Source organism: Physeter macrocephalus, chromosome 12 (assembly GCF_002837175.3).
Source record: "Physeter macrocephalus isolate SW-GA chromosome 12, ASM283717v5, whole genome shotgun sequence".
Lineage (NCBI taxonomy): Eukaryota > Metazoa > Chordata > Mammalia > Artiodactyla > Physeteridae > Physeter > Physeter macrocephalus.
The window spans coordinates 44,200,332-44,227,678 of record NC_041225.1 but is presented as its reverse complement, the minus strand read 5'-3'; the positions used below and the strand labels follow the sequence as shown (position 1 = coordinate 44,227,678).

The 27,347-nt window shown below is 47.7% G+C and overlaps 1 protein-coding gene across 2 annotated transcripts in view; it reads right to left on the bottom strand.

Annotated features, from left to right (window-relative positions):
* Positions 1-25,913, bottom strand: part of EFR3B (EFR3 homolog B) — a 50,200-nt gene extending 24,287 nt beyond the window's left edge. For both annotated transcript variants that reach the window (XM_024118887.3, XM_024118885.3), the window contains exons 1-4: positions 25,853-25,913; positions 25,528-25,655; positions 16,217-16,367; positions 2,886-3,007 (exon numbers count right to left, since the gene is read on the bottom strand). In XM_024118887.3, the coding sequence (XP_023974655.1) occupies positions 2,886-3,007; positions 16,217-16,367; positions 25,528-25,634 (380 nt within the window). In that variant the 5' untranslated portion in view covers positions 25,635-25,655; positions 25,853-25,913. The remainder of the gene's footprint in view (positions 1-2,885; positions 3,008-16,216; positions 16,368-25,527; positions 25,656-25,852) is intronic.
* Positions 25,914-27,347: the final 1,434 nt, after the last annotated feature.

Genomic DNA, 27,347 nt, shown 5'->3' with positions numbered 1-27,347 from the left:
ACACACACACACACACACACACACACACACACACACACACACACCTATTCATGAGACCCAAGGGTAGTTCTTGGAAAGGAGCTCTGGGCTCTGCAAAGGCTGCGAAGGACCAAGGGGAGAGCTCAGGGAGAAGGGGTGCAGGGAGGTTATGGATGGGAGACAAGACAAAGGGAGAGACTCCTCTCACCCTGGCAGCCTTGCTTCCACGGGTGGCAGATGCTGGGCTGTGGGTGCTGATGGCACCACCCAGTTGCCAGAAGCAAACCTCAGCACCCTCCTCCTGACCTTCAGTCGCTCCCCACACCATCAGGACACGGTGCGACCGTGTCAGCTTCTGTGCCTCCTCCCCTCCTACTGTGGAGTGTGTGTGTGCAGTTGTATGTGCATGAGTGTGTGATTTGTGTGAGAGTGTGGTTATGTATGAGTGTGTCAGTGTATGTGATTGTGTGTGTGTGTGCGGTTCTGCAGGCCATTGTATGTGTGTGCACATGTGGTTGTGTATGCAGTTGTGTGTCGTGTGATCGTGTGTGTGTGTGTGGTTCTGCAGGCCATTGTATGTGTGTGCACATGTGGTTGTGTATGCAGTTGTGGGTCGTGTGATCGTGTGTGTGGTTCTGCAGGCCATTGTATGTGTGTGCACATGTGGTTGTGTATGCAGTTGTATGTCGTGTGATTGTGTGTGTGTGCACATGTGGTTGTGTATGCAGTTGTGTGTCGTGTGATCGTGTGTGTGTGTGCGGTTCTGCAGGCCATTGTATGTGTGTGCACATGTGGTTGTGTATGCAGTTGTGTGTCGCGTGATTGTGTGTGTGTGTGCGGTTCTGCAGGCCATTGTATGTGTGTGCACATGTGGTTGTGTATGCAGTTGTGTGTCGCGTGATTGTGTGTGTGTGTGCGGTTCTGCAGGCCATTGTATGTGTGTGCACATGTGGTTGTGTATGCAGTTGTGTGTCGCGTGATTGTGTGTGTGTGTGCGGTTCTGCAGGCCATTGTATGTTTGTGCACATGTGGTTGTGTATGCAATTGTGTGTCGTGTGATTGTGTGTGGTGTGTGTGAGTGTGTGTGTGTGTAGAGCAGCATGAGGAGTGTCCCCTCCCCTCCTGGAGCCTGGCTCTACCTGCGGTCAGCACCTGTTACAGCCACACCTGGTCACAGTCCCCCGGTTCCCCATCACCTGCTTCTGGACACACCCCACCTGCTCCAGCCCCTTCTGCTTCCTCACAGCCGTTCTGGAGCGAGGTAGCTACTGAGGGAACCAGCGCTGGGGAGACAGGGGCTTCTTCCTCCCGTGACCTGCCCTGGCCCCACTGAGGCACTGCAGCAGCACAGCCCCAGGGAGCCCACTGGCTGGTCCAAGACAGGGGAGACTGGGGAGCAGGGACACTGCCATCAGTCACACAGGGTCCTGCCCTGGAGCCATTTCACAGCTTGGAAGCTTTGGGAACAGGCAGCCTGGGGGATGGAGGGGTTCACGTCCTGTTTCTCCAACCCAGACCAGCAGCCGTGGTGAGGAAGCTGTAATTAGGGGCACACAGGGCTCCCGGACCGTGCCATTGCGTATCACGCGCACTCGGGCCCGCTGCGGTGCTGACATGATGCAGGAAGAAGCCAGGGGCTGAGTTCTGGAACAAACCCACGGAGACCCGGTCTCCCGTGGGCATGTTGGCCACCCAGCCTCAGCCCCCAGCCCCTTCCTTCTCCGACTCCTGCAGCTTTGCCTGGTAGGGACAGCTCAGCCCTTTTCCCTCCTTCCTCCTCCTTTTCCTGTGTTTCATTTCACCTCCCCAGGTTGATAAGCACTCTTTGTAGGCAGTGGTTTACTTCTCATCCTTTATCTATCGGTATCAGCATATATTTGTGTGAATTTCTTTGTGATTTCATTGAGGGGTTTAATTTCTATGTCGATGAATGTATTTCTGTAAGTTAAGTATTTTTGTGAGTGTGAATATGTGTGTGTAAAAGTGTGTTCTGTAATTCAAGATGTTTATCTGAAAAGCATCCATTCCTTCATTCACTTACTCAACAAGTATGTCTTGAGTGCCTGCTGCTCTCCAGGCACTGTCTTAGCACTTGGGATGCGTCAGAGAACAAAACAATGATTCCTGTCCTCACAGAGCTTACGTTCTAGTGGGGAGAGACAGACAATGAATGAGAAACATATGTAAATTATGAAACATGTCTGAAGGGGATGAGTGCTATGGGGAAATAAAAACAGAGCAGGGTGAGGGAGAAGGGGAGGGTCAGGGGAAGGCGTTGTTGACAAGGGGACACTTGAGCAAAGCCTTGAAGGAGGTGAAGGAGTGAGCTGTACAGCTCCACAGAGGAAGCATCCCAGGCACAGGAACAGACTGTGCTAAGGCCCTGTGGCAGGAATGTCCCTGGTGTGTTTCCAAGGCAGCATGGAGGCCTGTGTGGCCGAAGGGAAATGAGGAGGGGAAGAGTGGAGGAGATAAACTCAGGAGGGCAGCAGGGGTCAGCCAATGTGAGGACTTTGGCTTTTTATTTGTGGGTGTATATTTTGACGGAGAGTGGTGAGTGGGAGTGTTTCTAGGGTGTATAAAGGCATGTACTTCTGAACAAAAGAGAGCACAGGTGTGTACATGTGTGTGTCACTGGCTCTCAAATTGGGCTCAGAGGACCGTCACCTTACGTCCCACCCTGTTTTCTGTCCCCAGAGGCTGTTCCTTTAGAAAGCATGTGCTGGGAGCCCAGCTCTGCCCACGCATCCACCTAAGTCCCGGCAGGTGCCCCTTCCCCACAAGCAACATCAGAGCCTCGGTAAATGCCAGTGAAATCAGACACGCAATCCAGGCTGGGAGCTCTGCAGGACCATCAATGCCTCTGCCATTAGAGGCACAGGCTCCTCAACTTCCCTTATACTCACTTAGTCTTGATCTCCAAGTCTTCATGGCCGGAGTGGCACATTTCACTGAAGCGAGACACGAAGAAATCGTAGCTCCGATGGTAGGATGGGGTGTCCTCCTCTATGTTGGCAAACTTCACAAACTGTGTGGGGGGAGAGGGGAAATGCATCGTGAGGTGACCCGCCATGCTCCTCGCCTTTGGGCTCTGGGACCTGGCATCCCCCAGGCCCTTTGCCATAGTGAAGCCACAAGAAAACACATCTTAGGAGCCATGCATCTCAGGATCTGGCTATAGTCCACCTCCCAGAGCACACTCGGGAAATCTGAGTTTCTGAGTTCTCCTTTCCTTTCTACACAACAAGAGCGGAACCCCTGGCCCTTCTCAGCCCTCCCCTGCTGGGTGAGCAGAGGATGGAAGAGAAGAGAAAGAGAAGGGGGCTCAGTCACTTAAGCTCCTCCTCCCATTTACATCCAGAGCTGCCCCAAACATACAGGCTGAAAGGCTGTGAGGAATAACGCTGGAAACTGAGCAAAAGCCCAGGCCAAAGCATAGAGCACCACCCTAGAATGCATTCTGGGAAACCAGGGCAGAGCTGAAATTTGATTAAAAACCGTAATTACATTTTATTGTTAAAATTTTGAGTACACTTTTAACGTTTGCAATTTCAGTTCATTAAGTCTTGCTCAGCATTCTCAGCCGCTAGATTCCTTCTGTCATCACCATGCTGCACATTTGCAGTTCTAAATAGGGACTTGATTTCAAATGAGTCTCTCAGAGAAGCAAGAATCACAGACTGAGTGGAGTTAAATTACTAAAAGTTAAATATAATTTTTACAGGTTATTTTGTTTAATGTTATAAATTTAATACCACAAACAACTCTAAACAGACTAAACTTAGACTACATTCTCCACTAGTCTGCCTTGTATTATTATATAATTTTTACAAACCTTCGTTGGTTCAAAGAGGACATACTGTTATTCCTAAAATTGTCTCATCAGCACACTCTCATAATATTCAGTATCAATTGTCAACCCGTTTCCCCATTTTACTACTTAAAAGTTGTTAATAACTTTTTTTTGGATGAAAGTTAGCAACTTCCACAAGCATCTTTATTATTACAGTGCTTTGTTCTTGCGATAATAAATACGCATTTTTTTTTCTGCTGAATCATAAAACCTCAACGTGCAAAGCAGATAAGGAAATCTTCCCTTCTAAGTTACATCTAAAATGCACACATATATGTGGAAGCAAGTATTCTGATATTAGCAATAAACCCAAATGACATTGCTTGCATTATTGATGTGGTTATGCAGAAGAGGCGCAGTGGTAATCCATGCGATCACAAGATCATTGATTAGACCCGAGTTCAGGAGTTCCAGAAACAACGACAGAGCTGGCCTTTGGCTACGTGATCTTCCTAAGCCCCACGGGCTAGAACACAGACTTAGGCTGATACCGAGGCTGAAACTAAATTTCGGTGCATTGCTGCTCTCAACCACCAGCAGGGTGTCCCCAGGCTGCACTCCCCACAGCCAAAGCCTGGCTTGGTCCATCCACTGAGAGCGCTCATGCAGCTATGCGGTTCTAACCGCAGATCTACCTCTAACTGGTGGGGTGACCTTTGAGTGGGACATTTGACTTCTCTTCTGTCTTGGTTTTCCCATGTGTGAAATAAGCAGCCCAGTCTTCATTCACTACATTTCTTTATTTTTTTATTGATGCTATGTCTACTTCAAATATGATGAGGCAGCTTAAGATAAGACTCTGTGTATGCGAGAGTGCATGCATTTCAGAATAATCAAAACAAGACTGAAAAAGAAAAGAGGCCAGTAATAAAGGAGAAACAGTCAAACAAAGACTTTGTCCCTAATATATAGTGACTGTGTAAACCCAAACGTATGTCAGAAGAATGAATAATCAGACTGCATGGTCACTGGTGTAGGAGTTTATGGGCTAATAGCAATGATGTTTAGAACATATATGTATCAGGTACTACCCTAAGCATTTGACATACATCAGCTCTTTTGTTTCTTAAAATGACTCTAAGTTAGAGACATATTATTATTCTCATTTTACAGACAGAGAGACTGAGACCCACAAATGTTACATAATTGCCCAGGGTCCTGAAGGAGAAACCCAGGTCTCAACCATGAGCCTCTCCAATAGAGCTCTGCCCAGAAAACCTCCAGCTCTGTTCCTGCTCCTGGCTTCCTCTAGCGCCTCAGGCCAAATGACCCAGGAAAGTTGCTCTGGGGAGGCTGAGGGTGGTGGATATTGTCAGGGAGAACAAAGAGAGGATGAAGAGGCCGCCAGAGGGGACCTTAGTCTGGCATTTTTAAGAGGGCTGCAGGAGTGAGGCCACTGGTTTCCAAACACTGTGGTACAGCAGAGTCGAGGGGTCTCTGTGACCATGCAGATTTCTGCCACAAGCCCCAGATGTGCTGAGTCAGCCTTGGAGGAGATTCACCTGTTAGATGGTCTGAGGCTCACGCTTGAGAAACACAGAAGGATCCCTGACAGGCAACCTGGCGGCCTCCCTTCCCTCCGGCCCCCCTCTCCACACTGATACTTCACAGAACGATTCCTGATCTCTGTGGACGTGACATCAAGCCTCTTCACTTTTTTTTTTTTTTTTTTTTTGGCTGCGCCACGTGGCTTGAAGGATCCTACTTCCCTGAGCAGGGATCGAACCCCCGTCCTCGGCAGTGAAAGCACGGAGTCCTAACCACTGGCCCGCCAGGGAATTCCCAAGCCTCTTCACTTTCAACCTTGACTTTCCCCTTCCTCCAGTGCCGTGGAACCTCAAGCAGGACTGGTGGCCCGTCAGGTGGCATGGCCGGAGCCCTGTTCACGCCCAGTCTGCTCTGACTGTTTTCCACACTGTACAGGCTGCTGAAGATTTCGACTACGACGCCCTGGCTGCAAGGTTAAAATGGAGATTGCAATCAATTTTTAAAAATTAATTAATTTTATTTATTTATATTGGCCGCATTGGGTCTTCGTTGCTGCGTGCAGGCTTTCTCTAGTTGCGGCGAGCAGGGGCTACTCTTAGCTGTGGTGCGTGGGCTTCTCATTGCAGTGACTCCTCTTGTTGCAGAGCACAGGCTCTAGAGCACAGGCTCAGTAGTTGTGGTGCACGGGCTTAGTTGCTCCGCGGCATGTGGGATCTTCCCGGACCAGGGCTCGAACCCATGAACAACTGCACCACCAGGGAAGCCCCAATTTTAAAAAAATGGAACATTCTGTGACAGCCACAAAGGTAACGCAGGGTAGAAAACACACATGGGGATTCCTTTCCTAGAGCCACAGAGGCCTTTTTCTAGGCTGGCCCAGCAGTCACTCCTGAATCTCCCCTAGCTGGGCCAGCCACAGCTGCTAAGCTCACTGGAAAATTCCCTCACTCTTTTCTCTCGTGACTCTCTGCATCCCCAGATTTTTACTCTTCTATCGTCTTCTTCCCTGGAAGCTTAGTTTTGAGTCTCCTCAAATTTCGATTTTAACATCATGTCCACTATTTAAGTGGACGATGCTCTCCTACATCTGCTGGGCCCACAGTCAGACAGCCGTCTTCTCACTCTGCTTCTTGTCACCTGTGTGACTGTGGACATCGTTTAACTTCTGAGCCACTGTTTCCTTATCTGAAAAATGGGGGTGATGGGGCCTATGCCACGGGGTGTCACCAGGGTTAAACGAGGGGATGTATGCAGAGCCTGCCCGGAGGAATGCTCAGGACCCTGAGCTGCGGTGAGCATGGTGACAGGGGCCTTTAATGGTCTGCTCATCACCTCCGGTCCTCGGCTCTGGCGCAGTGTGACCCTTGTCCTTTCCAGCCAGGCAATCACAGAGGAGGAGCCCAGATGGGCAGCATGAACCGTGCAGGTGACCATGCAGGATGCCGGGGGCAGGTGTGAATATGGAAAGAAGGAAATGAGTTAACAGCCACCCCAATGAACTGGTGCCCGAGGGTGGGAGCTGAGGATGGTGGCAGAGGGCAGGGGAGTTGGAAGATGAGGGCCAAGCCCCCTGAAGCACCATTCAGGAACCGAAGGTCAGTTAGTGCAATAGGATGGGACAGAGCCCAGCACTGAGGGACAAGGAGGTGGGGCTCGATGGGAGCTCGGGCAGCTGGCACTGCAAGACCGGGGAGATGTGGCAGAGCATTTGTTTTCATCTCTTTAAAATGCATGTATCACCTCCTAGGAACGTGAATGAGGTGGAGATAATTAAGTAAAGCTCCCTGAGTTCCTGGGATAACAGGAACTGAGTGAATTCAAGGCTTACTGTAAGTAAGGTTCCTAGTTCTAAGAGGCTTAAACTTTTTACGGTCCGGCAGGATTCAGCACCGCACAGTCGTGGAACAAGCGTTTGCGGGGCAATGTACAAATACATTCAAGACACTGCTTCACAGACAGCACTCCACTCTCCACATGCCTGCCGCTCCACTTCATCAGAAAAACCATTTCGAATATGGTTATTGTGAAGTATGTTTGCTTTGTTTCGACTCATACTTCATTCCGTTGGGAGCCTTCAAAATATTCCTTGAAGAAGCTATTTATAGACACGGGAGTTTGTGTCTGGAGGAGCCACACCAGGCCCCGTGCCGCATCTCTAACGCCACGTGTGGATGGCAGCACTCTGTGAAAGAAGGAGTTAACGTCTATATTCTGAGGAAATAACAACATTAAATATTTCTACGGCACTTGCAGCTCAGGCATCATGTTAGTTTCCCGGGGCTGCATGCCTCCAGTCTCTGCTTCTGTCTTCACATTGTTTCCTCCTTTGTGTCCAATCTGCCCCTGCTTCTCTCTTGTAAGACCCTTGTGATTGCATTTAGGGCCTACCCGGATAATCCAGGATAATCTCTCCATCCCAAGATCCTGAACTTGATCACATCCGCGGAGACCCTGTTTCTGTATCAGGTGACATTCGCAGGTTCCAGGGATTGGCACGTGGACACCTTTGGGGGACCATTTTCCAGCCTACTGAAACATCCATTACCTGACGTAATTTTTGGCAACCCAGTGAGTTTAATAGGAGCGATATTGCTCCCATTGTGAAGATGAGGAAACTGAAGCTCTAAGGGAGCTGCTGAATTATTTCAGGTCAACCCGCTTGTGACAAGTGGATCTGGGGCTCAAATTTGGGAATTCTGATACTTTGATGCTCTCTGCCCTCCACCTGTGGTTTTTAAATTTTACTGTGTATCAGAATGACCTGGGGAGCTTGTTGAAAATGCAGACTTTTGAGCCATCCCAGGCCTGTTGAACAAGACTCTCTGTGGGTAGGACCTAGGCATCTGCATTCTGAACAACCCCCCCCCTGCCCCACCAACTCCTACCCTGGAGATTCTGGGGCAGGGCATCTACAGACCCCATGTCCTTTGTTCTTTTACTGGAAAGCTGGACCAGTAGCTGTGGAAATGATCCAAGGCAGGCTAGGAGGGAGCAGTACATTTTGGCCTCCTCCTGTCCTTGGTAATGGAGGCCAGTCAAGGCTGGAGAGATGGCCACCTCCTTTGAACTGGCGTGGCTTGGGATTGAACCAAGGGGTCCATCTCTGAGGCCCGTGAGGCTGCAGCCTCCAGGCTCAGGCTGTCGACCAGCCAGGCCATTGCCTCGCTCTCCAGGACTCTTGCTCTGTTATGAGATCTGGTGATGAGGCTGCACTTGATGCCACCCAGAGGGACTGAACCCCGTTTATTACATTACGGGTGGCACCAGGGCTAATAAAAGAGGCAACATTTGGTACCAGGATCTCTGAGCATCCTTGGGAACCCTTGGTTTGAGAGCTTGTCAGGAGGAGCTTCCCTTCCCTGAATCTGAAAGTACGACAGCACAGATGACCTGCCCAGATGACCTGGTCAGGGAACGATGGCCTGCAGTATCCCCATGGGGGCAGCTCCGAGGGAGCCCACCTCAAGCTGCTCCTGAGTCCTCCAGGGCTGACAGGAGGAGGCCAAAATGGAAACTTTGGTAATTGTGGTTCAGAGGATCAAATCCGGGGGACTTGGTCATGGGACCACACCCACTGTAGGAGTCCACTTGGGAAACATGCCCAAACCTGGCTGAGATGGGGTTGCGACTTTAGGGTTTAAAATAGAGGCTTCATCCCTCCTATTAGAGGCAGAACAGTGCTATGATTATGAGAAGGGGTTTGGAGCCAGAATGCATTTCTGAATCCCACCTCCTACTTAGTAGGAGGCTGATAGGAGGCACGTTTCTTAAGCTCTCTATGCTTCGGTCACCCCATCTGTACAATGGGGCCAGCAAGAGCAGCTGCCTCATAGGCTTGGTATGACCAGCCCATCAGAGTTAACAATCATCACCTCATTTTTCCCCCAGTGGATTTCTGGCTTGCTGTCAACACTCCATACGTCTTCACTGGGCCCATTTACCTGTGTGACTCACTAATGTTTTAAACACTTGATACAGCAGGAACTTCCTGGCTACTTCACCCCTACCATTGCTAGTTCATACCTTACAAATGGCTTTTGTTAAAATGCTACTTGCCTAATGCACAAGGTTGTGAAATAATAAAGTTGGGGGATTTTTGTTTTATTTTTTTAAGATATTGCAATGATGAGGAAGGTCTCCATAGCAACAAACTGGAGACTGTGAAGATGTGACGCTTCAAAGGCCAAGGGCACCACTAGGGCCACCCTTTCAAGACCAAAGTTTCAGCTCCTCATATACAACAAAGGGTGCCAAGTTTGCCGGAGGAGATCACCAACCCTCTGGCACAAGCAGGAAGGAGACACGGTTGTGTGAAAACTGAGAGTTACTAAGGGGCTGGGTCAATAGAGAGAAAGCAAGCTCCAAATATTGACATTGCAAAACCAGCTCTCCCCGGGTCTGGAGAAGAAGCTGAGCTGGTCAGCCTCACTTCAGTGCTAGCCAAGTCTCTCCAAGCAGAAGTCAGCCTTTCCCTCTTCTGTAGATGGGCATCCTGAACCCCACAACTCCCTGCCATCAACAATAGAACCACAGTGTAAAATACTGAGCATAGGGGTTCCCTGGTAGTCCAGTGGTTAAGATTCCACGTTTCCACTGCAGGGGCCGCGGGTTCGATACCTGGTCGGGGAACTAAGATCCCACATGCCGCTCAGCATGGCCAAAAAATAAAATAAAATAAAATACTGGGCATAGAGAGAACCCCAACTCTTTCATGGATCTAGGACTGCAGGCCTTTTCGCTGTGTTAACCTACATAAGGAAAAATGGGAACAATTGTTCTGCTGCACTAAGATGAACCCTAGCTGGGAAAGACCTTGTAAAACCACATGGTTTTGACTTTAACACCCCCTGCCCCGTTCTCCCAACTGCTCTTGTTTATAGCAACTCCTGGGAGCAGTTTTCACTAAAGCCAGAGGAACAGTCCTACTGTGACATGATCATGCCCTGCAAATCGCCTGCCAACCTGGGCATAGTAATTCCCTAGACCTAGGACATCCTCCCCTGTCTACCTATATTACGTCTTTCCTCCTTCAAGATTCTTTGCAAAGCTGACTGTGGTTTTAAAAACTCCTGGGAAAGCCCAGTCTTGCTGCCCGAGAAGGTGATCCCTCTGGTCCCAAGTAGTCCCACGTGCTAGCCAGCCTCCAAGGCCTGAACTTGGGAAGCACAGACCTAGGGAAGCACTGGCTGCCTCTGCTCTAAGCTCCCCATCATTTGCTGGTGCTGAGCCCCGTGACCTGAGCTGTTCCACTGGCATCACAGTTCTGTCCTGACCTCCCTTCACGGAACCCACTTCTAGGCTGCTGGTCTCCAGCAGTGCTGATTTCTGTCGTGGTGTGGCAGATGAGAGAATTTCTAGTCTATAGATGACAAGTTGCAACCACAAGAGTTGATAAAATTGTCCAGAGGGAGCATATAGAGTGAGAAGAGACCAGAGCAGCAACCTTGGAGACCACAGACATTTCATGGGGACATGGAGAAAGAGAACCATTTAAGGATACTTATTAGTTTCCTATTGCTGCCGTAATAAATCACCACAATTTGGTGGCCTAAAACAACACAAATTTATTACCTTGCAGTTCTGGAGATCAAAAGTCTAAAATGGGGGCTTCCCTGGTGGCGCAGTGGTTGAGAATCTGCCTGCCGATGCAGGGGACACGGGTTCGTGTCCCGGTCCGGGAAGATCCCACATGCCGCAGAGCGGCTGGGCCCGTGAGCCATGGCCGCTGAGCCTGCGCTCCACAAAGGGAGAGGCCGCAACAGTGAGAGGCCCGTGTACCGCCAAAAAAAAAAAAAAAAAAAAAAAAAAAAAGTCTAAAATGGGTCTGCAGGGTTGCATTCCTTCTGGATGCTTCCAGAGAAGCATCTGTTTCCTTGACCTTTCTAGCTTCCAGAAGCCACCTACATCCTTTGGCTCCTGGCCCCCTTCCTCCATCTTCATGGCCATCAGAGGAGCATCTTCAAATCTCTTTCTCTCTGTCTCTCATCTTCTGTCTGACTCTGATCCTCCTGCTTTCCTCTTATAAAGGTCTTTGTGAGTACATGGGGTTCACCTGGATAATCCAGGATAATCTCCTTATCTCAAGATCTTTAACTTAATCATATCTTCAAAGTCCCTTTTGTCACGTAAGGTAACATGCACAGGTTTCAGGCATTAGGATGTGGACATACTTGGGGGACCATTATTCAGCCCACCATAGAAACACAGAAGGGTGGGCCAGCTGGGAAGAGCTGGGATGACAGGGCCAGGAAGTCAAGGGAGTATGAACATGGTGAAATCAATGGGGAGAAATGCCACCAGAGATAGAAACATCAGCTGAAAAATGAGGGAGGAATGGGTTATTTGCGTGGTTTCCACAGATTTCTAACTGCAAAGACAAAAAAGTACTTTTACAATGGAGAGAGCCAGCTGTCACTACCTTAACCTGGGATGGCACTTAGCACCCATAAAAGTGGGGCACCAGACACTTGTGGTCCTTTGGGGATGCTCAGTGCAGGACCCAGCACTCCCCGTGAAGTGTTATGCCTCAAAGTATTTAACTGCATCCAATCAAACCTTCAAATCTAATTCCAGTCTGCAGGAAGTACAAGAGGAGAGCAAAACGAAGGACACCACAAGGAAATAATCAGACAAACCCAGACAGTGGGGCATTCTACAAAGTGGTGACCTGGTCAGTGTCATGAAAAACAAAGAGGGGCAGGAGAGAGGCTGGGACTGGTTAAGAGACACAGAAAACAAAGTAAACACATGATCTTTACTGAATCCTGATGGGAAAGACAGCAATACAAGACGATGTGAGGACTATTAGGGAAATTTTAATTTGGACCACATATTTTTTAAAAATTAGGGAATGATTGCTAGTTTTGTCAGGTAAGCTAAAGGTACTTTGTGGTCATGTAGAATGTAATTTTTTTGTTTTTTTTTCCTTGTTTGTTTCTTTCTTTATTTATTTTTACACTGGAAGGGACCTGAACTTAGAGTTAGACTAAGGGAAGGAACCAGAAAAAGGGAAAGGGTGGAGACATGGAGAGAGAAATAATGGATTTAAGGAGGTTCCTGAGAAGAAGGGAACCTTTGGGAAGGAAGAAGATGGAAGCAAGTTGAGGGACCCCTGGCTGGCAGCCCCCATTTTCTCAGTGGGCAGAAGATGGCAAGGCCACCTCTGAGACTGAAGAAGCAGATTCGGGATGGTCCTTGAGGAGAAAACAGATTTGTAGCGACCACTGAGAGGATAAGGGTCAGTGGTCAAAGAATGGATAAGGAGCTGCCCTAAAGGCCCAAATCAAAATTTAAAGCACGCATCTGCAGAGGCCCCAACCCTCGCGTCATGCGGTTTTCTGAGGCTGTTCTCTGAGCAGGCGCATTAGGGTCGAGAAGGCAGAGCTTGGCTGCAGCAGGTGGACAGGAGCATGGCTCCCACTGGTCCGGGAGGGAGGCCGAGAAAGGGAGCCTCAGCGGGAGCTGAACCTGGCAGGGAAGGGAAGGCATCGCGAGGTGAGGTCTTGATGAGGGATGGGGCGGGGGGATGGTGAGAGAACATGAGGGGAGGACAGAGCCTTGAGCAAGTCACAGCCCCCCTGCTCTACTGGAGAAAGAGAGCCTCAGGGTCCCGCATCACCTCAACATGCTGCAGGAAGCTTCCCTCCCCTCCCAAAGGACTTGACTTCAGGTTGTGGTTCAGTGCAAACACAAAAGCCTGCATGCGAGGATCTGAGACGAAAGAGCAATTTTTAAAAATTCAGGTAAAGTTCACAAAACATAAAATGAACCCTTTTACAGTGCACAATTCAGTGGCATTCAATACATTCACAATGTTTTGCAACTAAAGCAAAACCCCAAAAGGAAACCCACTTCTTAGTCATTAATCAGTCACTTTCCATTCCTCTCCCTCCCAGACCCTGGCAAACACTAATCTGCTTTCTGTCTTTATGGATTCACCTATTCTGGATATCTCATCTAAATGGAAATATAACATGTGACCTTCTGGGTTGTTTCCACCTTTTGGCTATTGTGAACAGCGCTGCTAAGAACGTTGGTGTACAAGTATTTATTTGAGTATCCATTTTCCGTTCTTTTTGGTATATCCCTAGAGAGAATTGCTGAGTCATATGGTAATTCTATATGTTTAACTTTCGGAGGAACCACTAAACTGTTTTCCCGCAGTGTCTACACCATTTTACATCTCCGCTAGCAACGTACGAGGGTTCCAATTTCTACACATCCTCAACAACATGTCATTTTATAGGATTTTTAAAAATATAGCCATCCTGGTGGGTGTGAAGAGGTATCTCACTGTGGGTTTTTTTTGACTCGCATTTCCTTAACGATTAGTGACGCTGAGCATCAGATCATGTGCTTGTTGGCCATTTGTGTATCTTCTTCTTGAAGGTCTATTCAAGTCCTTTGCCCACTTTAATTGGGTTTTCTTTTTGCTGTTGAGCTGTAAGAGTTTTTCGTATATTCTGGTTACTGGACCCTTATCAGATATACAAGTTGTAAATATTTTCTCCCATTCGGTGGTGGTCTTTTCACTTTCCTGACAGTGTCCTTTGATGCACAAAAGCTTTTTTTTTTTTTTTTTTTTTTTTTGCGGTATGCGGGCCTCTCACTGTTGTGGCCTCTCCGGTTGCGGGGCACAGGCTCCAGGCGCGCAGGCTCAGCGGCCACGGCTCACGGGCCCAGCCGCTCCGCGGCATGTGGGATCTTCCCAGACCGGGGCACGAACCCTCATTCCCTGCATCGGCAGGCGGATTCTCAACCACTGCGCCACCAGGGAAGCCCCACAAAAGCTTTTAATTTTGAAGAAGTCAGATTATCTATATTTTCTTTTGCTCCTTTTGTTTTTATTGTCATATCTAAGAATCCATCGCCAAATTCAAGATCATAAAGATACATCCCTATATTTCTTCTAAGAGCTCTATAGGTTTACCTCTTACATTTAGGTCTTTAATCTATTTTGAGTTAATTTTTATATATGTTGTGAGGTAGGGATGAAAGTACAAACTTTAAATCCGTGATCCTTCACAATAATTTTATTATTTACACTAGGCTAATATATTAGATGGTTTATGTAAAGGACCTCGGCATTCTCAGATTTAATATTTTCAGTTTATCCTCACAGAGTGACCTCAGAAGGTCAGGGCACATGGTCATTGCACTGTCCCTGAGACACACATTTGGACCTCTCAGGCAATAAGGCAGGTGTGCAGAAGCAAATCCCTAAGCAAATAATTGAGCTTAGTTGGCTCTGGCTTCCCCTCATCCCCTGACTTTGCTGGTCCCTCACTGTCATCCCAAGTTCAGATATTCTCATTAAAGACCTGAAAGCATCACTTAAATTAAAAAAATTATACTTTACTGCATATGATGTGCAGGAATGGTATTAGCAAAACCAGACTTTTTGCTGACAAGTTTCACCATAGCTTCAATCCTTGGGGTGGTCAAGTACAAGCTGGATAAAGATCCATTAAGGATGAAGAAAGAAAGAGAGAGAAGGTCCCAGGCTTAGAGAGCTGGAAAGAGCATCTGGTTGAGGGACACCGCTAGCAAAGCCTGCCTCTGAAGCTGAACTCTGAATCTATTGCAATTATCTGACTCAACTTACTTATAAGCACCTCTCCTTATATAATCTCCATTGTCTGCAGTACGGTAATCATTAGTCCACTGCTTTCTTGCTAATACTGTGATTCACTGTGATGGGGAATCTAGGAATTTGCAGGATTCTGAATTTTCAAGGCTGTAGCTAACAAAACGCCTACCCTAGGCCAGGATGTGCTGTAGGGAACGCTAGAGCTGGCAGCCACATGCTTCTATGTCTCCCCCGCCGACCCCTGGGGAGATACCCTCTGGATGCACTGATGACTGGTTTAGTTTCCATGTACATGTTCTCTTCTAGACTATAGTTATCTTAAACAGGGCAAGTGAAACAGTAACTGAAGCTGTTGCCAGGGCAACATGACAAAAGAATTTACCCTCAGCTACTGTATATGTAATTTGTCAAAGGCAGCTGGCTCACAGAGAGAGGAAAGAGGGGAATAGGTTGTTAGTTTTGGTCTTGGAAAGAAGAGTTGAAAGACTATCTTCTGGTTAAATCAACTTAAGAAGAACAGGAAAGCAGCTGTGACCTGTGCAATCAACATTCAGAAAAGTCAGGTTGGGAAGGCTAAGAAGACAAAACCTTAAACTTATTATTTTATTTTTCCTGGTGATATTTGTAAAATAGCTGCTTGTCAGGGCTTTTAACACCAAGCTGCTTGAAGACCTGGAGCTGAAAGTATTCCCTGAAGGGGAAGGAATAGAGAGAGAGCAAGAAATGGAAGAGAACAACCAGGATATTCAAGTATGTCAGATACATACAAAGCTGGGAGTTCTTGACACATCTGATAGTTCTTCTCTCCCCAAACCATAAGCCCTCATGATAGCAGCCACTTGTACTGAGACCAGTTACATTACAAAGCTTGGACTGAGTTCAATCCACTCAGGGTATCAATGAGAAGCCAGGCTCATGAAAGATAACCCGCTCGAGGTTACCCAGCTAGGAAAGGGCAGAACTAAGCCAGAAGCCCTGTTTCCTGCGTCCCCATGATCTTCCCACTTCTCTGATCCCCCTGTCCTGTGAACATCAGTTTATTCTGTCTTCGAAAGAAGCACAACCTGGACAGCTTTCAAAGTATATATGCCCCCATGGAGTCAGGGGCCAAGCTTTGAGGGCACTGGGCAACCCCTGCTCTCAAAGAAATACCTCCCTTTCTATTTTTTACATCTATTGGGGGCCTCACTTAAACTTATTTAAGGGAAAAATCATTTTTAAAAGTCAGAAACCAAATAGGAATGGATCATAACAATGCTGACCCCTCCCCACCATTCCCACTTCCAAAGCCCCTTGGGCCTCCTTACCGAGTTGGTGCCAAGGATCTGCAGGTTGGGCTTCTCAGACTCAAGCAGCTTGGCCACCATCTTGAGGAAACTCTCCACGAAGAGGTTGATGCTCTGGCAGTGACAGGCCATGAGCAGCTGGTCCAGCGCCTCCATGGCGATGCACACGTACCTGGGGAAAGCAGCACCATTGCCATCACTCAGCCTCACGCCTGTTCCGCCCCCACTGCATGACTGGGGCAATCTAGATGGCAGTGCAGTGACCACCTGGGCAGCATCCAGCTAATGCAGCCCTTCCCCAGGTTGCTGATGACCGGACAGTTGTTCCAACAAGTGCTCACTCCAGCCCAGCCCTGAGAAGCAGAATGAAGCAGAGCTGGAAGGGAGCCTAGAGATGAATTCATCCAGCCCCTTATTATACACATGAAGAACATGAGGGCAGACGAGGTATACCATTGCATGAGGAAATACAAGCAGAAAGAATTGATGCCCAGAGGAGCAGCTTCTGAACTCAAACCCAGTGAGGTCAGAGAATTACTCCATCAAAGTCAAGATGTGTTTGTTGACACTGTCCTCGCCAGTGTAGGGGTGTAAGGATGAAAAAGTCCTTTAACTTAAAGAGCCTAGAGTGGGAGGGATAAGATAAATACACAGATATCTCCTCTAAAGGGAAAATAAGAAATGTTACCAAAAAAATGACATCCCACGAGGGTTCCAAAGAAGGAAAGAGGCTCTAGTGGGGAGGAAGCAAAGAACTTAATGAAGAAAGTTTATGAAGAATCTGAAATGGGCCTGAGGAGGAGCGAACTGCAAATGTTAAGGAACACAAAATTGCAATTTTTGTATTTGAAGACCTCAGGAGTTCTATAATGAAGTACTATTCAAACAATATGGTTGACAGTGTTACCATGTTTCGATGACACCTTGCCCGGGGAGCATTTTTACCTCATGGAGAATAAGACAGACACAGAATGAAAATTCTTTTCTCCTTATGAAGAAGGTGCTCTGTGCCGATTCTAAGTCTCTAACTACTTAATTATTCTAAAGACTAAAACCCGAGTGAATACTTTCACAAACTAGGAACACACCACATCCAATGGTGAAGAGCTACCCATCCCATTTTTTGACAACCAAATGAACACCTCTTTATATTTCAAGCAAACCCTAATAACCTCTATCCTTTATTCACAATTCTACTTTTAGAAGCAGCAAAAAAGAGAGCTGAGCCTTTTCCTACCTGCCAGCCCTTCAACCACAGGAAAACAACAATCTCATTTACCACGTTCTTCTCTTCTCCATGCTAAAAATACCCAATCCTGGGAATTCCCTTGCGGTCCAGTGGTTAGGACTCTGCGCTTTCACTGCTGATGGCCCGGGATCAATCCCTGGTTGGGGAACTAAGACTCCCACAAGCCTTGCAGCGCGGCTAAAAAAATAAAATAATAGGGGCTTCCCTGGTGGCGCAGTGGTTGAGAGTCCGCCTGCCAATGCAGGCGACGCGAGTTCGTGTTCCAGTCCGGGAAGATCCCACACGCCGCAGAGCGGCTGGGCCCGTGAGCCACGGCCGCTGAGCCTGCGCGTCCGGAGCCTGTGCTCCGCAACGGGAGAGGCCACAACAGTGAGAGGCCCGCGTACCGCAAAAAAAATAAATTAAAAAAAATAAAAATGCCCAATCCTTTCCAGGCTAGCCTTTGCAGGACAACCCCTAATTACTGTCTTCTTCAATGCCTCTCTTAAATCCCAAGAAAAAGGTCACAAATCAAATTCCTACTGAGAATCAGGAATACACATCTAAGCTCAAACCCAACATTTGTTCCACGATAGTGACATAATGAGCATACGGTCAGGTAAGGCACATCATGAAAGATACATCCCCTGCTTACCAAGCATTTGCATTCTAAAGAAAGCAAGGCAGACATTCATAGAAAAAGGTTATCTTTTAACTTCTAATAAGGGAGACTCTGCAAAACTATTCTGGTTAAAATCTTTACAGTTTTCATTAAGGAGTTAGGTGTCTGGGGCAGAATGCTAAATGTCTCCCCTGGAATCCATTTTTGCTCTTTTCACTAGTCATTTAGAAGTTTAGCTGAGCTGTGGCTGCTCACTGGGAACATTGCCCAGCCTCTCCTGCTGCTAGGTGAGGCCACATGACTTACACGTTGCCATTAAAATGAGAGGGAGTGATGCGAGCCACGTCAGCATTGCTTGCTTAAAAGACAGGATTGTCCTCCGGGTCCTCTCTTCCCTCCTCCTGCTGGCTGCAGAGTGGCAGCAAATGGATGGCCAGAGGCGAAAGCCCTGGATGACCTCATGGAGCAGAGCCCACCAACCCAGACTGGACTATTGCATGAGAGAGAGAAAAAAGATTTCCATATTGCTGGAGCCACTGTATTTTCAAGTCTCTTTATACCCTAAATAACACAAGTATCTGATCATCAGGTTTAGGAGTGCTTTAGAAACCTGAGGGCACAAATAAAAGCGAATCCTGAGCAACCCAAAGCAACTCCAGTGACTGCCCTCACAGGAAAGAGAAGTAAGGGCTGAACATGACTCCATCCTGCAAGAGGGGAGATCAGGCAGACTCCATGTACTCGGAGTGTGGCTCATGTGCCCCTTACAGGGTGGTGACCCCTCTACTCCTAGAGCCATGTGGAACACAGGAAGTACTTCCTGATACAAACAAAATGCAGGCAAGGTAGAGTGAGAAGAGAACTCCAAACCTACCTGGGTGCTAAGGAGTCAGGCTGATGCCTCTAAGCCAAAGCAAGTAGCAAAAGGCCTCTCTGTAAGAAGCTGCCTAGAGGGACTTCCCCGGTGGTCCAGTGGTTAAGAATCCACCTTCCAGTGCAGGGCACACTGGTTCGATCCCTGATCGGGTAACTAAGATCCCACGTACTGCAGGCAACTAAGCCCTCACACTGCAACTACTGAGCCCACGCACCACAACAAAAGACCCAGTGTGCCACAACGAAGATCCCGTGTGCCACAACTAAGACCCGAAGCAGGCCCCCAAAAAATACAAATTTAAAAAAAAAAAAAAAAAAAAAGAAGAAGCTGCCTAGTGTCAGGTTTATATGCCGTGTATATAATAGGGGATGAATTAAAAGATTTATTCTTCATGTTTTGATCCAAATCATATCTCTTTGAAGGTTAGGCAGATAGTACAAAACTCTTGATTAGAAGGCACAGGAAGCATGACTATAGGATGATTTCTGAAGATACTACAAAACCACAACACAAAGCTCCACAAAGCTCTCGTGGCAGCCACTCAGTTTCAAACATTGTGCATCTGAACTGCCTCACACATAAGCCAGCTTTGCAAATCCATGTGTATAAAAGTAACAGCAGTCATGACTTTTCGAAATGTCCTTATTTAAAGACATCAGTCGCCATTTCTTCAGTACCCTTGCCCTAACTTCTTTACCAAACAACCATAAGTAAAACAGCCTCTCTACTCTGAAATTTTCCTTCTCACTTCTGTAAAATGTTTATTTCTTTTATCTATATGAACTGAGTCAGCTATTATTATTGTTTAATATTATTAAATTAAAATATTATTAAATATCATTAAATAGCTGTCTCTGGGCACATTCACAAATGGATCTGGTCATGCTCGTATCTACAGAGTGTCTTTCAAATGCAAAGGCAGCACTGGGTGTTTGGGCTCCTTTGGTGAACTGGAGCCACGTTCCTCCTGCTCTGGAGGGCCCGCCAGTCCTCGATAGCCTTGCCCTTCACAGGATGTCACAGCCACAGTTCAGGATACCTGTCGTGCCTTGCAGACCCAGGCCTGGCATGTTCCGGGTCCACTGTATAGGCCGTGAAGCAGGCTGATTCCTGCAGGGTTGGGGAAGCAGCCTGGGCTGGGGCCCTTCCAAAGGGACAGGTTTTCCCTGCGGAGAAACCTGGACACATTCTGGCAACCAAACATGGCGGGTGGGAAATAGGAGGAGGCAGCATGGAATTCTCTTCTTCTATGAATCATCACAGCATCCTTCTGCATGAAGGGTTTCACCATTATTTTATAGAGTTTAAATGAGGGAAAGGAAGGGGCGGGGTGGGATTTGGCAAGAGAAGAAACCAGAAGGCCTACCAAACCCCAGAGTTTAGATTGCTGCTTTTCCCTTTCCTGTAAAAAAATTCCCAGAAAATCCTGATAAGGAAAACCATCCTTTGCTAGCCAGAAAAAAAAAAAAAAAAAAAAAAAAAAAAAAAAAAAATTGGCTACTGACCAGGAGAGGAAATTTTGATGGAAAGTGAAAATTATGGTAGAAGTGAAACAGAAAAGTAAAAAAGTTTAAGGCCTAGTTCTCTGAATACACACTCCTTCAATCCCCATCTTTGATCCCAACACTAAGGATGGAAGGATTATAATTGTGAACTGGAACTTTTCAAAGTATCTTAGAAGATTAGAAGTCAATGGGCTTTGGAACCTCCTGCTCGCTGCATTGGTCCTATCATATCATAACCGTCCTGGGTACATCTTATCCATTAAGTCTATACTTTCAAAGGGAATAGAGCACGGGCTTCTCAGGGTAATGTCCACTTAGCAGGACTGGGGCCAAATAGGTTAGTCTCAGCAGAGATCTGTTCTGGGCTTGGTATCCTGAAAGGAGACCAGTGTAGTAATAGGTCTGAAAACTGGCCTGACTGGGTAGTTGGAACAGGATGGGGAAGAAAGGAGCTGGTGAGGACTAGGCCACCACAAGGACCCAAGGGAGAGGCAAGAGCAGGGCGCGGACCACAGCAGCAGGTGATGACCAAGGATCTTGGATCCACTAGTAGGGCTTCCCAGTAGGTGAAGAAGGCAGAACTCAAGGAATCTGGGATGGATTGGGGTTCACAGGCAGCAACTGAGGTCAGGAGAGGCTACTCAGCAGGTTATAACAACAGGAACTCAGGGTCATGGGCCAACCAAAGAAGAAGGTGAGTTATAACAAGTGAGGAAAATACACAGGGGGCCTGGTGCTTAGGAGTGAGGCAGGAAATACCTTGAATTGAATTCCAGAACAGGCAGCTGCTTCTGCTTGAACACCTTTCACTCAGTCAGGAGTGGGCTTAGGAGCCTCCAGGAAAGGAGGAACTGGCAGTCAAAGTCTGAGAACCAGACTTGGTTGGAGAGGAAAGCAGATCTAGGGTCAGAGATGGGAACCAGCACACAGAGAGAGGGGGCAGCTTTAGCAGGGCCAGTCATTGCCCAAGAATCACTCAAAGAACCTTGACAAAGAACCTCTTATTCTGGGCAGTCTGAATGTATTTAGTCACGTCCCCACTGCTGGACAGAAACTTCTGGGTTTTAGGAGCCAGAAGTAGGGGTTGACCTCAGCCAAGGGAGGGAAGGATGAACCTCCTCATCTAGTAGGAATCTGTGACATCTCTGTCTGAAGGGTCAGCTCCGTCCTCCAACCAGGTTCAGGGTCCTTCTGGGGACAGTGTATCTCTTAGGAGCCCCACCAGGTCAGCTCCAGGGTCAGGCTCCTCAGGGAGAAGCCCACCCCTCTTTGGCATGGGCGTCTCCATCCTCCAGGCACTGGGGAATCTGACAGATTCTAATGTGGCCTTCTGAACGTGGTCACTGCTCCATGGTCATTGTCAGCTGACCCTGAATCTCACCCAGCACTGCCGTTACCTCCCTTGCTCTCCAGTTTCTAGGGGTGTTCTAGCAGCTGGGCTGAACTGGAAGGAGAAAAATATGAAGAATTCTCACTTTCTGCTGCTCTGCACATCACTGCCCGTTATGGCCCACACTGAGGAGCAAGACCTTGAAATTCGTGTCTTATCCTCTCTCTGCCCACATGTGGTTATCACCCTTGATGCTGAACACATCCGAGCAGAGGAGGGTCGATCTGCCACTGGGTCCAACACCCAAGGTTCACGTCCACGTGGTCAAACCATAAACACAGACACCTGCATGATGGTAGGGAGACAGCTCCTCAGACTGTCTGCAGGTAAATATTTCACTCTTCCAAACCTGCCATCAGTGGTTAGGACAATAATGATGAATGTGGCATTGGGTAAGGAAAGACGGGGAGGGAGAGGAGAGAGAAGAGGAGAACAGATCTAACAGATTTTTCTTCTCCAAATGTTTATGATTAGAGCCCCCAGTGAGGCCGTCAAGGCTTTAAATACTTAGATGCTGCAATGGCTATTTTTAACAGAACGATACCAATTTTGAGATGCAGTTCTAAGGGCAGTGGAATGTTTCTAAGTGGCTCTGCTGGCTACAGGACATTTTTACTGAGAGAACCATCATTACAGAGAGGGCAGGAAAAATCAGTATTAAATGTTTAATGGTATTGCTTGCACATTAGTTTCAGGTTCAGTCTAGGATAAAGTCATTTTTACTTGCTTGAGCCTGCTTTATAATATGTCAAGGCGATTTATATAATCAGCATGTTCATTATATTCATGCCCTTTATACTGAGTGTGTAACCTAATTTTATTATAGAAAGGGATCATAGAAATGAATTGTTTCCGGTCTTGCTTTTATACCAGGGATAGCTTGATGTAAGCGTGGCTGGTGGGTCCTGTGGAGATGTGGACCTCTATACACTGTCAGCATAATGCAGATCTTTACACTCTGGTTCTCACTCTACCTTCCTCACCAGGAGGAAGGGACCTTGGAGGGTGATGGGGCTGATGGATGGTACCGGGGGAAAGAGGGTCTAGGGGAGAGATCACTGCAAAGGCTCAGAGGCCAGAAACCCAGGGGGGATCGTCAGCTAGTCCATCTGGAATGGGTTTAGAGCAGCTGTGGCAGGTGTGGCCGGGTTAAAGGCAAGTTGGGGGCAGGTAGTGGAGGAGCCCAGAAATCAAGCTGAGACCTTGGATTGTACACTAAAGAAGTCAGGAAAGTATAGCTTGATCTGTGTTTTGAAGATCATAGTGTTGATCTGGAAGGGCCAGTATAGGAAAGATGGGAAGGAGGGAGACAATTTTCAAGGCCACTGCCATAATCCAGAGCCTGCATCAGGAGAAAGGTAGGAGCAGAGGAAAGTAGAGGATGGACATAAAAGCCTTCATAGAGAACAGAACCAATGGGACTTAGGAACAACTGCCCTAGATCTACCCTTCCCTTTGCTCCAACAGCCGTGCCACCAGGGACATCTTAGAACTCTCTTTACATCCAGCCCCACTCCAGATTGTGGCATGACGGTAGCATAACAAACATGGTATGTCCTGCCATTGACTTTTTTCACTGAGGAAGTAATACATGCTCAATAGAGAATATTTAGGAAACACAAAAATGTAGATAGAAACCAAAAACCCCAGCCACATTGTTCACAAAATATTAAGAGTACTCAATATTTTGGCATATTTATTTTTACTGTATTTTCCAGGCATTGAGATTTGTTATTGTTTTTAACTTTATTTAAATACTGTGTATATAAGTATGTATTCTATTTTTCATTTACTTATGGCATTTTCCATATTATATGGAAAGTATGTTTATAAACACCATTTTTATTGACTAGGTAACATTTCCTGAAGCGATAAACACCATAATTTACTATTCTCCTCTAGTTGGGCATTTAAGTTACTTCCATCTTTTCAATATTATAAAAATTACCATAATGAACATTTCTGTGTGTAAAGTTAGATTATATATAAGATTGATATGGTGGGATAGATGAATATAAATGGAATTATTGGATCAAAGGGCGTGTTTTTGAAGCTCTTGACATATATTTCAAAATTAGTTTCTAGAAAGCTTCAACCAATTTGTACTCATTCTAGAAAAGTATGAAAATGCCTCTCATTTTGCCATCCCTGGGTTAACACTGGAAATTATATATACTTTAAAAAAAATCAATTTGATCAGTGAAGGTGGTATCTTAGTATTTCAATCTACATATTTGGCTGTTTAATCTATTGATCAGGGACTTCCCTGGTGGCACAGTGGTTAAGAATCCACCTGCCAATGCAGGTGACATGGGTTCGAGCCCTGGTCTGGGAAGGTTCCACATCCAGTGGAGCAACTAAGCCTGTGCGCCACAAGCCCACGCGCCACAACGAGCCTGCGCTCTAGAGCTTGCGAGCCACAACTACTGAGCCCACATGCCACAACTACTGAAGCCTGTGCGCCTAGAGCCTGTGCTCCACAACAGAAGAAGCCACCGCAATGAGAAGCCCGCGTACTGCAACAAAGAGTAGCCCCCGCTTGCCACAACTAGAGAAACCCCGTGTGCAGCAACGAAGACCCCATACAGCTTCTCTCTCATTGTGGCGCACGGGTTCCAGACTGCGTGGCCTCTGTAGTTTGCGGCACACCGGCTCTCTAGTTGAGGTGCATGAGCTCAGTAGTTGTGGCACACGGGCTTAGTTGCCCTGCGGCATGTGGGATCTTAGTTTCCCCACCAGGGATTGAACCTGCGTCTCCTGCATTGGAAGGCAGATTCTTTACCAATGGACCACCAGGGAAGTCCCTAAGTGTTTTTTTAAGGGACAAATTACCCCTAACCTTGCTTTCCCACTAAACTGTAGATGGTTCCTCCTTGCTTTTTAAAAAAAATTTAATTTATTTTTGGCCACACCACACGGCATGTGGGATCTTAGTTCCCCCACCAGGGATGGAATCCGTGCCGCCTGCAGTGGTAGGGCGGCGTCTTAACCACTGGACCACCAGGGAAGTCCCTCCTTGCTTTTTAAAAGAGTAAGCTGAATGAGGCAGGGTGGGTTTGGTGAGAATAACGGCGCATTCTGGGTTCAGTGGTGTGTGAAGGCTTCTGGATAGAGACACAGGGGTAAATGAGGGGTAACAGAGGTGCTCCTAGGAAGCCAACACCCCCTTCTTCCCAAATCTTGGCAACAGCATCACATTTTACCCTTTGGAAAAGCACAGGGAACCCACTCCTCACTCCCAGTCCCCATTTTCTCAGGCTGTTCAACAATCCAGTCTATTATCATTTCTTAAAAGGACGTTGGGACTTCCCTGGTGGCGCAGTGGTTAAGAATCCGCCTGCCAATGCAGGGGACACAGGTTCCATCCCTGGTCCAGGAAGATCCCACGTGCCGCAGAGCAACTAAGCCCGTGCACCACAATTACTGAGCCTGCACTCTAGAGCCTGCGAGCCACAACTCCTGAGCCCGTGTGCCACAACTACTGAAGCCCGTGCACCTAGAGCCTGCGTTACTTAACAAGAGCAGCCATCACAATGAGAAGCTCGCGCACCGCAACGAAGAGTAGCCCCTGCTCGCAGCAACTAGAGAAAGCCCGTGCGCAGCAACGAAGACCCAACGCAGCCAAAAATAAATAAATAAAAGGACCCTATGTTTTGCCCTGAAAATATATAGTTTCTGAAAATCTCTCTCCACCCTCACATACTACTTACCCATATCGATGACGACCCACGTCACGGATAAGCCTCTCAGAGAGGTAGGCGCCAATGCGATCGAGCTTTTCTGGAGCTGACAGGGCGTAGAAGGTCAGCTTCTCCATGTTGGTCTTCACCAGGCCATCCTGTAAAAGACAGATCATCCTGACTGTGGCCACGCGATGCCTAGAAGAGTTCAAGTCTAAAGGTAAATGATCATTCAACTTAATCAACATTTACCAGAGTGCCTATCGTGTATGCGACACACACATGTGGGTTTTGGGGATCTAGAGATGATTAAAACATAGACCCTGCTCTTGTGGCGGCAGGAGACGAGACCCACCTCGGGATCCTCAGGGAAGATGTTGTCCACCAGCCTTTTGTACCTGGGGCGCAGGGCACCGCAGCAGCCACATACACCTGCAACGGCAACGAGAAACACCGGGGAGCTAAGCCTCCTGGTTAAGCCGAGGGGACCAGGCTGGGCGGTTTGTGAGAAACCAGACCCACGCTGGAAACAGAAGGGTCCCTCCCTTAGAGCGCCAGGGCCTCAGTCCTTCCCACTGCTTCCCCAGCCCCAGCCCCAGCCCCACTCCAAGACGCCTGCCTTTTCCGCTGGGTGTCTTTGCTTGGAAATCAGGCATAGGTGCCAGCAGACCAGCACCTGTTCAGGAAGCCAGGCCATAGAACACACACGTGTGCACACGTGTGTACATACACGCGCACACACACACTCTCACACGCACACCACCCCCACACACACCCAAACTCACACACCCACTCACACCCACTCCCCCCACACCCACACACTCCCACACACACCCACTCACACACCCCCACACACTCACTCTCTCTCTCTCTCACACCCACACACACTCACTCTCTCTCTCTCTCTCTCTCTCTCTCTGGGACAAGACTATAGAACTGTCTCCTGCAGCCCAAGACTCTTCCCCAGTGTCCTGGAAGATGGACACAGCTTGGAAGAGGGGTTGCTGTACCTACCCTGCCCCCTCGCTTGATCCCCACTTCTTTTCTACTCTGGTCCTCAATCTCCTTTACCATCCTCTCTCCTGGGGCCATTTCCATTATAGAATGTTATGTGAAACTATGATAAATTAACACTGACATTAATTATTAACATTTGAAAATGCATCTTTAATGCAGCGTGACTGCGGTGTTTGAAAGCCTTGGTGTTTGAGAGTTGGAGGGCTTCGGGGGGGCCACCCAGTCGGTGGTTCTCACCACTAGCCCTCCCCCACCCCAGGAGGTTCTCACCAGTCTGGGGCAAAATGAAAAAAAACTAAGAATAATGTACTACGTTTTCAGAAAGCTGAAGACTGACAGGAGCTCCTTCTTTGTATTTTGGTGCTGTGAAATGACAGTGTTAGGAAATCAGTGATAATAAAACAAACCCTAGGAAAATAAAAAGTTGATAAGTCTAGGTCCCACCTTAGAAAAATTTCACTTGGAACCACTGATCTCCCTCCCTCCTGACGCAGACGCCTCCCCTGTCACATCCTAGCCACACCCTCCCTGCACCCGGGGAGGGGAGAGGATGGCAGGGAGGGGCCTGGGAAAGCCCCCCCCCCCAAAAAAAATAATTGCCTCCTCATTCTACCAATTAACGCTTAAATCTGTTTGTACAAATGCTTTACTTGAAATGCAAATGTGCCCTGGAGGGATCAAGCCTATGGGTCATTCAGAAAAGAATGAATTACTTTAGTGGGGATTACTTAAATCACACAAAGAGCCACAAAGAGCTTTACAGCGGCGAGCACGGCGGCTCTCCGGGACCAGGATGGGGAGGGCATGAGGGCGGCACCACCAGGAGGAGAAAG